The 9,726-nt window shown below is 44.0% G+C and overlaps 2 protein-coding genes across 11 annotated transcripts in view; both read left to right on the forward strand.

The window, feature by feature from the left end:
• The window catches only part of LOC118509625 (coiled-coil domain-containing protein AGAP005037), a 36,827-nt gene extending 29,852 nt beyond the window's left edge, over window positions 1-6,975 (forward strand). For 7 of the 9 annotated variants that reach the window (XM_036050487.1, XM_036050484.1, XM_036050488.1 and 4 more), the window contains 2 exons: window positions 2,098-2,220; window positions 2,681-6,975. In XM_036050487.1, the coding sequence (XP_035906380.1) occupies window positions 2,098-2,220; window positions 2,681-3,550 (993 nt within the window). In that variant the 3' untranslated portion in view covers window positions 3,551-6,975. The remainder of the gene's footprint in view (window positions 1-2,097; window positions 2,221-2,680) is intronic. The other 2 variants (XM_036050490.1, XM_036050489.1) reach the window with 2 other exon arrangements.
• A 1,084-nt stretch (window positions 6,976-8,059) lies between these two features.
• LOC118509717 (protein SMG9-like) lies at window positions 8,060-9,717 on the forward strand. Of its 2 annotated transcripts, none has more exons than XM_036050804.1 (4): window positions 8,060-8,171; window positions 8,298-8,834; window positions 8,907-9,338; window positions 9,399-9,717. In XM_036050804.1, the coding sequence occupies exons 2-4, from the start codon at window positions 8,369-8,371 to the stop codon at window positions 9,662-9,664; spliced, it is 1,164 nt and encodes a 387-aa protein (XP_035906697.1). In that variant the 5' UTR covers window positions 8,060-8,171; window positions 8,298-8,368; the 3' UTR covers window positions 9,665-9,717. The 2 variants fall into 2 exon arrangements, with proteins under 2 accessions (XP_035906697.1, XP_035906699.1); XM_036050806.1 differs by having other exon boundaries at window positions 8,133-8,226.
• Window positions 9,718-9,726: the final 9 nt, after the last annotated feature.

Below are 9,726 nucleotides of genomic sequence, written 5' to 3' on the forward strand. Positions count from 1 at the left end.
ACTTTTAAGAGGTTACTTTTTCATCTGTTCTACCCATCGATCTTTTACCTATTATCTCATGTTTAAACTCATCACCAATAAGGATTTGAAAAAGGAATTTATGTTTTAAGAAATGATTTCTAAATGATCTAATAAAGTGGCATAAAGTTAGTGAGAGGTATCCAGGATGAAATTTGAAGTGTATGGAACGGCGCCGGTGTTCATACGGGAGGACCGGGGTTCGAATCCCATCCGGACCGTTGCCACGTGGTGAGGACTGACTATCCAACTTCGTGGTGTAATTAAGGCTAGTAAGACAGAATCGATCAACCGGTATTATCAAATGCTAGAAATGGCATGCCGAGACCTTTTGAGGTTCTCCTTTTTTCTGTCTCTCTCCTTCTCTCTCTCTCTTGAGGGTTCTTTCATTTGAAGCTTCATCCTTGACTGGAAGGATATTTGGATACAAAATTCCATATCTAGAATGAAGCCATCAAGGATCAAGGTGGCGGATCAAGGATCTTGGAGGCCCCGAGCGGAATGGCAGTTGAGGCCCCTCTATTTGTGACTCGTTTGTGAGTAAGACCAACAAGAGTCTTCCACCAACAAGGATTTCCCTCGTCGACGAGCGTCCCGAGTGGTCGCTCCTTCCGCTCCTAGGTTGATCCGCCAATTGACGGCGCTTATGAAACTATCTTAGCGTCACCGTCGGGTGTATCTTCGATCGACGAATCTCTCATCTGACCTCAGAAGCTAACCAGTTACCAGAAGCAATGTTTTTTTTTCTATATCCAAGCTCAGAAAAAAAATGTATCCAGGCAGGGCATGTCCAAAGAGTTTTTGTCTTAAGACTGCCCGGGACTGAGTGGTTAAATCCACTCCAAGTCCAAAGTAATTCTACTCTTTTTTAATTCAAACATTCATAGAGTTTTTATTTTATTCAGAAACAATAACCAATAACCAAAGGAAGCGTATAGAGTAGCAGTAAGAGAGCTGGCTGCAATTCTTATCTTACATTTTGAAGTTTTGTCTCCACTTAGTACTATACTAAGTATACGATCACTACACAGGACCGAACTACTAAGCAGCAAAGTGCTGCGATGATTTATTTTAATTGATGCCCCGTGTTTATGTTTGCTAATTTACTTAGCCAACAATCGCCCCAAACACTACTAAACAATCAATTGGAAATATTGGAAACAACCCCCATATCGGCAACACTATATTCAAATTCGAACGCAGGCAGTACCATTCGGACATCCAGTTCGGTAAACAAACAAAACCAAAAATGGCCGTACAGTTGCAAACCTTCTTCCCCGTCATTGGCATATCCATCCTCGAATTATGGTTTTAATTTCGTTTTTTTTATTACCGTCATAGCTAGTAAGTAGTACAGTTGTATGAGATAAGTGTTTTGAGCCATGTCCATAGCTGGATCCACTGTCCTGCATATGTTCGCTTACTAAACAACCACGTAACGCTAATCCGCTGGACTTGTGGAGCTGTAGAGTGTGTCGATTGGGATCCCCTCGCCGTCACTCCATAATCAGGGAACGGTTTGACGGTTTGAAAAAATTGTATTTAAAATTTAGGAATCAATTAGCTGTAATGATTGAAATTTCCATCACACAGAGAAAGTTCGAAGCAATCGTTAGCCGTTACGTTTTTCGATTCAGTTCTTTTGTCTTTGTCCTATGGTTTCGATAATTTTTTTTCCGGTTTTTCTGTTTACCTTTATTAGCTAGCGCTGTTTCCTCCCTTTTTTATATATTTATATACATATTATATATGGCTCTGTGAAAAAAGCACTGTGTCTATATTTATTCCCAAGCGAATTGTATAAAACTTAAAGAAACAAATTTTCTCTTTATCTCTTCCATTTTTGTGCCTTTCTCTCTGTCTCTCTCTCTCTTTCTCTCTGTTTTTTCTCTCTACTGAAAATACTATTTTTTCAACATTTCAAATTAATCAATCCGTACCAAACTGTATGCACTGTTCGCGTTATCCTGCGTTCGTTCGTTCGATCGCTCGCTCATATTGCCACGCCACGGTACAACGAAATCCTCCAAAAACCCAACCTAAACCTGGGGCGCTGCGTTGCCGACCGTACGAACGCAGCCAATCCCAAGTCCCCGTCTGGGGACAGTCGTTGCCAGTGGAGGAATCGCCCCAGAAAACGCACTCGATGCTTTGCTAGATGAGCTGCAAACCTTTGCCAAACCGCCGAACGGTGTTAACGAGGTAAAACGACGCTGCTTGTTTTGTGTCAATTTGATGTTCTTCTTACGTTGGTTTCACAATTTTTACCTAGTTGATTATCTGGATCGTTTTTCGTCCTCTCGTTATTTGTTATTACATTTTAAAGTTTGTATTGATTTTTTTGTTCTTTTCTCTTTTTTCTTGAGAAAATGTGCTCATTTCATTGAATTCTTTCAGTTTCTTTAGTTTTTTATTACTTCTTATGTTTAAATTTCACCTTACCACTCTTTACCCTAGTTTGTGTTAATTTAGGACTTTCTTTTCTTTGACGTTTTTCCATCTCTACTTTTCGGTTTTCTTAGTTCTCTGGTTTTCTTAATTATATAATCTCAGTTTCACATGTTTCCATCTTTACGGTGCTTACTTTGAAATGATTTCAAGTTGTCGAATTGCATGGAGCCTTCTTATCGTTCGTTCCTTTCCTCCATTTCTGGTTTGTCAGCACCGACCGGACGACTCCACATCGGACGATAGTTCCCAAACGTTGCAAAACAGCATCACGACTAAAATCTCCCAATCGCAACTGTACCCCGCCGAACCCGTATCCTCGAACGTCGGTCTCCGGCGGCTTCATTCGTATCCGAGCGGTTCGGATACGGACACGAGTCCACCGCAACCGACCCGTCCGACGACCGGCAAACCGCCCGTTCCGGAACGCAACGCCGAGTTGCTGTCGAAGGTGAACAACAAGCGAGTGCCCCCGCCGCCACCACCCCGCACCAGCTCCCGCAGTCCGCTGGCCAGCCCAACCAGTCCGCACGTGCCGCAGCATCACCGTGGCCAGCAGCCCGCCGTAACGCTGTCCGATTGCGAGCAGCAACAGCGCACCTCCGAAGGTACCGATTCCGGCAGCGAGTCCGTATGCTCGGACAACTCGCAACGTCAGCTGGCGCTGGAGCTGCGCCACCAGGAGCTGCTCAAGAAGCAGCGCCAACTGCAGGAACAGTACCAGCGGCTGCAGCAGATGAGCAAAAATGCCGTACCGCTTGCACCGACCACGATGAACCACGATATCAAGAAGACGGGCAGTGAATCGAACCTGCCGGTCAAGATGGGCTACAACATGACCGTCAGTGGTTCGATGAAAAATCTTTGCGGTGGTGCAGGTGGTGACGCTGGCATGCCCTTCGACCAGTCGGCCACCCCACCAACGACCAACAACGTCGAACATCAGGACGGTGGCAGCGACAGTTCCTCCGGTGGGCCAAACTCGATGGACGGTGGTATGGTCGGGGCGAACGGAAACACCGGCACCTTGCCACCACACCTTACCAAAACCACCAACAAAGTCTACGAAACGGACATCCTGTAAGCCGGGCATTTGCTAGCGTATGCTTCGCTTTCCCTTTCCAGTATAGTAAAATCAGCACACAGGCACGACAGAGCCTGGTTAGGATGTAGATCACTCGGAGCCGATAGGTGTTTCGATTGCATTTTAGACGTACCATACCTAGACCAATTCTTGAACGTTTAATTGATGGTTTTTGTTGCATAATTTATTGAAACATTCATTGTTTAGTAGCTGATCTCATCTCCACCATCCATCTCGCATAGCGAGGACCTAGGACACAGGATATAAGGGATGTTTTATCGTTTACAATAGTCAGTAGTCAGAGATCTATTTTTATAGCAGCATCGGAGCGCAATAGCGAGACGAAAATTTTGATTTCCAATTTAGTTTAACATTCAGTTTAGGTTGAGCATTATCAAACCAAAATGCAAAAGTGTGTGCTAACTGTCGTTGCCTTTACATTGCCATTTTATGTCACCATTGTGTGGTGGACTGCAATTTGTATCTCTTGTTTTGTTTTATAGCATAATTTCTCCCCATATAGTCAATAGACGAGTTGCATCCAATGCACCTAGTGCAAGGTACGCTTTCGAACTATTGCTCCCAAAAAAACAAGAAAACAGAACGATAAAATATCTGCCACTTGCCACATCTAGTGAGTGTGTGCGTGAGAAAATATGCCCCTAAAAAGCCCGCCACTGCACAAACTTTGCAAATGCGTCCATCGTTTGATGTTTAGCACAAACTAGGAAGGAAACGACGCAATCATAACTAAACCATTCATTCCTCTTCGCCCTAGCTCACGAAACAACTTCTCATAAACCATTTATCCCTTGTCCATCTTATACTAATGCTTACTACCGGCGCTTCTAGTCCAGCTCTGATCTGTTGACCGAACATAATCGTAGACACCCATCCCCCACACTCGAACCCTAGCAAAACTACTCTCTATAGACTATACGCAACGTTTAGGACAATTCTGTGTGTCACACTAGGCGAACAAAACAAACAAAATGCAATCCTCCCCCCAAAGCATAACAGCCGTATGCAAACTGTTGTGAAAAATTAATTTATTTTAAACTTTTTTTTCGGTTTTATTTGTTGTGAAGTTAAATCTTCAAAAGTGGAAAACCTGTGGAGTTTAAGAATATTCAAAAAAAAAAAACGAAGCTCATCTTACAAACATGGGAAAATCACGTTTAACCACACGTTCACCAGTTTCACACCGAATAGGCATATGAATGGAAAACCAAAAAGTGCACCGAAAATGTCGCCAAAAGTTTGCAATATTCGTGTTTTCGTCGATCGCGCGCACCACTCACTGCACTGCAGAGAAGAAAACACTTACTCACACACAGATGCAACAACATAATAATACTTATAATGGTACACACACACACGCGTATGGGTGTTTGTTATATTATGATTGTGAAAGACGGAACTCGTGCTGGTGTTGTATTGCTGATGGATAGGTTAATGTAAAGGAGCACGATACAGATGAAAAATAAGCTTCAAAGTTCGTCTACAAGTACACTACTGCTAGTGATAACAACAGGTGAAAACTTTTTCCGTTTCGCTGGTACAAGAGCGCGTGGTGGAGTTGTTTGTTAAAAGTTCGGAATATTTGTGATCACAGCGAGTGGAAGAACGGGGGAAGCGCTCGAACAACCCATTCATCATCAGTAAATGTTTTTTTGTGCGGTGCATTCGTCTATTATCTCGTAACCGATCCCTCGGAACACACAACTATTGTGCACGTGTCTCGCTCACCACGCAGCAGTAGTAGTAATAAAGTTCGCCGAAGCCGCTAAACAGCAGACAAGCAGTATGCGTGACAAAACACTCACAAATATATGTCTAAAATGAGGTACACACGACCCCACAATTCACAACCACTGGTCACATCGTGCAAAAACGTGTATGTGTGTGTGTTTTTTTATTTACATATGAAACTCACGTATCGAATACGATTTAAAACCAACGCAGCCAGCAGCTTCGATCAATTGGCGGTCGATCAACACACACACGTCAATGCACTGCGGTACATTAAAATATAGCTTCAAACGTACATCTTGCGCGAAACAGACGAGGAAAAAAGTCACGCGGTTGTGCATGAATGTTGATTAGGTTTATAGTGTATAAGCTTCCCGGGGTTTTTTGATAGCCGTTTGCGATCACGCACCAACGTGCGCACGTGCCCCGCTGTGTGTGAGTTTCCCCCGTTCGAACAGCATGATCGCGATCGCAAACGACAAGGATGGTTTTGCACTTGTGTAGATTTTGAGCAGCAGCAGCAGAAAATTGTTAAACACGAAACTAGAGCGCAAGAGAGAGAGAGAGCAAACAGTATGGAAACGAATATACAATAGCCAGCCAGTGTAAGTTTTAAGTTACAAAAATGCCCAGTGTTAATCTTCAACCCCGGGAAATGACAAACGAGGAGATCAGTGCAGAAAGAGAGAGAAAAACAGGCGATTTGAAAATCGGCGGCCAGAATCAAGATGGGGAAAATCGGTTTTAAAATGGAAAAGCGAGCAGCGAGAACACATATATTATATAGTACTATTCACCAATCCCACGATCACCAGGAGCAGCGGCCAGGTGTGAAGAGTTGAGTGCCAAGGATGATACACATTACATTAGCCAAACGTGTGTTTCGATGATATTGATAACGACAAACCAACGATTCCAACGATGGGTAAAACGGAGAAGAGGAAAGCCCACTCACACGCAGTAGTGAACACAGGCTAACAACTAGGCTCGATAGCATTATATCATGTGCATCGTGTGATGTGCCGTGGGAAAAAAAAACGGAAGTATGTTTCATTTTAACGAGTTTTCCTTCACTCGGTTCGTTACTTAGCTTTTGTATACAACAAACAAACAAACAAATCAAACATGAACTGAACGCGAAGCAAGGATCAGAACGCTGCGGCAGCAACAAACGGCAAACAACCTGCGGGAGCAGCGTGTGAACGGGCTTTATCAATCAAGTTTGCTACCTTACACGTGTCGTGCTACTCGAGATATAAGTATATATATCATATGCGCACCCATCACAACACGTGACGACACGACGGCAAGATGCACGTTATTCCTAATGACCTAAAGCAAGAAAAAACGAAACGAGTGCATCACAGAATCGCAGCAGTTAAATGCGTTAAACGAAACGAAAAAAAAAACAGTAAAGCATCATCCCCCGGATTGCGATTAGCTAGTCGATACTATGATGATGATACACACGAGAATAGACACACACACACACATTCACCCCACAGGCGTACACCCTCCCACATATACACCCACACGCATGCGTTTGTGTCCACTGGATCATTGTGTCAGTCAGTATGCAATATAGAATGTTGGATTTTTTCTACAAGAGAAACATTATAGACTTATTATCCATTTTTATTATAAAATAATAAAGGATCTTCCACATAAAAGAATGGAGCGTGTTTTTTCTTTTAATTTAACGATCCACATCCGCTTGCGGACACGAACACGAGGTTGTCGTTCCATGGGGAAGGTTGAATGCAGCTCTTAAGCAGCACACAAGTGCCAACAGTGTTTAGCGCAGCTTTCTTTCTGCCGCGTATGCGCTACAAGGTCACGGGCAACATCCTTGTCCAAGTTATGGTTTTTTTTTTACCGCTTGACCGAAAGTTCTCTTCGAACAAGTTATGATCGAACGAAACTGGCGGATGAAGTTCCCTTTTTTCTCCTGTGGGAAAAGATGTTGTAAAAGCGTTATAGGCTGCAGTTGACGTGATCAGGATCACAGCCCCACGAAAGCTATCTTCTACGTTCAACGCAGAGGTGAGCATCTAGAATTGAGGATTCCTGTGGCGGGAAAGACGATGGAAATGTCTGTTGGTAGATAATAAGACCACTAGGAAAACCACCCCGGCGACAAAATCATCATCCTTTCTCGCGTTGGTAGGGTTAATTGTTACTTAGATAGAGAGAGAAAGCATTACGATTTTGTTATCGGCAACAAGATCTTTTTCTCTAGATGTTCTTCTTCTTCTTTGGCACTACAACCTCTAAAGGTCTCGGATTGCCAATTTCTGGCTTCCTGTGGCTTGGTTTTATCCGTAACTGGATAAACAGTGCTGTGTACGGGAAGATGGTTCGGATAGCATTTGAACCTCGGTCCTGCCTTGTAAAGATCGGCGCCGCTCTAGATCATGAGGCTTTTAAACGACGTGTCCTCTTCATATAAAAGGGCTCTTGGACGACGAAGCATTCGAGCTATATAATGGTAAATGTACTACGATAATTCTTTGACTATCCTGGCCCTTTTACGATAGGGTCTCAATTCACCTTTGGTTCCTTTTGTTAAGCAGTGATCTAACATGCAATAATTATAGAAGCTACAGCAACATTTGGCCCTGTTTTATGGACTCGATCCTCGATTGTGATGATTTAGAGTTTAAGCAGTTTATTTTTAGTCCAAATTAATTAACTTAAAAAACGGTCAACATTTAAAATTCAAGTGTATCATTTTTATTATACCAGCACGAAGCAACCCGAAAATGCGTGTCCCGAAGATATCCGAAGATGTTCCGAAGTTTGACAGACGAGGGTTTGCGCAATTGAATAACAGCAACACTTGGTTTGTTTACTTGGCTGGCTTGCCTGGGTAGGTGCAATTCGGTTCGAATCGTTAATTCTCGTGCATGAAACGAGCTTTTCTAGTGAATATAAATTTAATTAAACGATTTCCTGCAGCTTATAATCACTGTCCGCTTGCTCATTCCCTTTTTAGCGCGGACAAACACCATCTACATAGCGTGGAACCGAAACACAAAATCAAAACAAAGCCCAAAGCCTTTGAAGATGAGTGGGAAACAGCAGCCGAAAATTCTGCTCAAATCACGTCCCACGGACGATTCGACTGCTGGCCCCTCAACGGGCCCGGCACCCAGAAGAACGCCCACGATCCTGGCTAATGCCGCTCCTCAGATCGCTAGTTCGTCGAGGAGTGGCGATTCCAGACACGGTAGTGGCTCATCGAAACCGCTTCCCGTCACAACTGCACCCGATCCGTACAGTTACACGCCCATGGATGGGTCGCTGGTGCTGCTGAAGAATCATAATGCGATCAACTATCGGACGCTGGATTTCCTGCACGAAACCAACCAAGACTACGTGGTCATTGGAACGATCGGGATGCCCGGTGTTGGAAAGTCTACGGTGCTGAATCTGCTCAACACGAACCTTTACTCGCCCGAGCAAAGCGACAAAAAGGCGGACAATGTTTTTCCCGTGCACAGTGCAATCAATATCGCTGGTGAGAATGAAGGTAAGAATCAAGATCGTATCTTATGCTGAGCGTAGAGTATCTTAACTAATTCTAAACCTTCTGTCCCAACAGTTCGAATGCACATCACCGACGATCGTTTGATTCTGCTGGACTGCTGTGAGCCAGTGTTTGCGCACGCTAGGAAAGACTTTATCCAGCACGAGCAGGACGAGCTGAAGAAGCTGATGATACTGCTGCGCATTTGTCACGTCATCTTTGTGGTGCAGGAAGAATACTACAACATCCGGCTAATGCGTACGCTCATGTGGGCAGAAATGATGATGCAGGTGCACTCGGAGCTACCGACAAAGCTGGTATTCATCCGGAATAAGGTGATTCCCCGCAGCGAGAACCACGATCCACGGGAAAGGGTGATCAATTTGTACCGCCAAATGTTCCTCAACACACCATCGTGCTCGGTGACCAGCACTAGCTTCGGCGGTGATTCCGGTGCTCAGGAGGAGGAAATTTTTAACTACATCGAATTTCCCGTCCTACAAAAGGGTAAGATGTCACCCAGAGGAGAGGAATAATTTAGTCTAACAGTGTGTCCATATTTTGCAGGCGATAGCGTTGTTGTTACGGAGCACTTGAAAGAAACCATACTGTTGCTGCGACAAATTGTGTACGCCGGACGGGACACGATAATGGCGCACAACTGTTCGGAAAAGGCATGGGGCCAAGCGTTGGTGAAGCTTATCGATTGCCCGGAGAGTAACTTTTTCATCGACAAGTACGAAAAGCTGAAAGAAAAGTACAACCTGCACAATCACGTTAAAATAGTGGAACATTCGTACCGTGATTCGACGGGGCTACATTTTGTGGAGTAGAGAATAATGGATCGGAAAAGAAATGTTGAGCTATGTTTTGTAAAAAACGAAAAGTTGTTGAT

Source organism: Anopheles stephensi, chromosome 3, assembly GCF_013141755.1.
Source record: "Anopheles stephensi strain Indian chromosome 3, UCI_ANSTEP_V1.0, whole genome shotgun sequence".
NCBI classification, from domain to species: domain Eukaryota; kingdom Metazoa; phylum Arthropoda; class Insecta; order Diptera; family Culicidae; genus Anopheles; species Anopheles stephensi.

Bases quoted from the DNA above. Each gene is read 5' to 3' on its own strand.
- LOC118509717 (XM_036050804.1), top strand. From the start codon at position 8,369: ATGAGTGGGAAACAGCAGCCGAAAATTCTGCTCAAATCACGTCCCACG. The intron at 8,835-8,906 runs GTAAGAATCAAG...CTGTCCCAACAG, and splicing joins TATCGCTGGTGAGAATGAAG to TTCGAATGCACATCACCGAC. The intron at 9,339-9,398 runs GTAAGATGTCAC...CATATTTTGCAG, and splicing joins ATTTCCCGTCCTACAAAAGG to GCGATAGCGTTGTTGTTACG.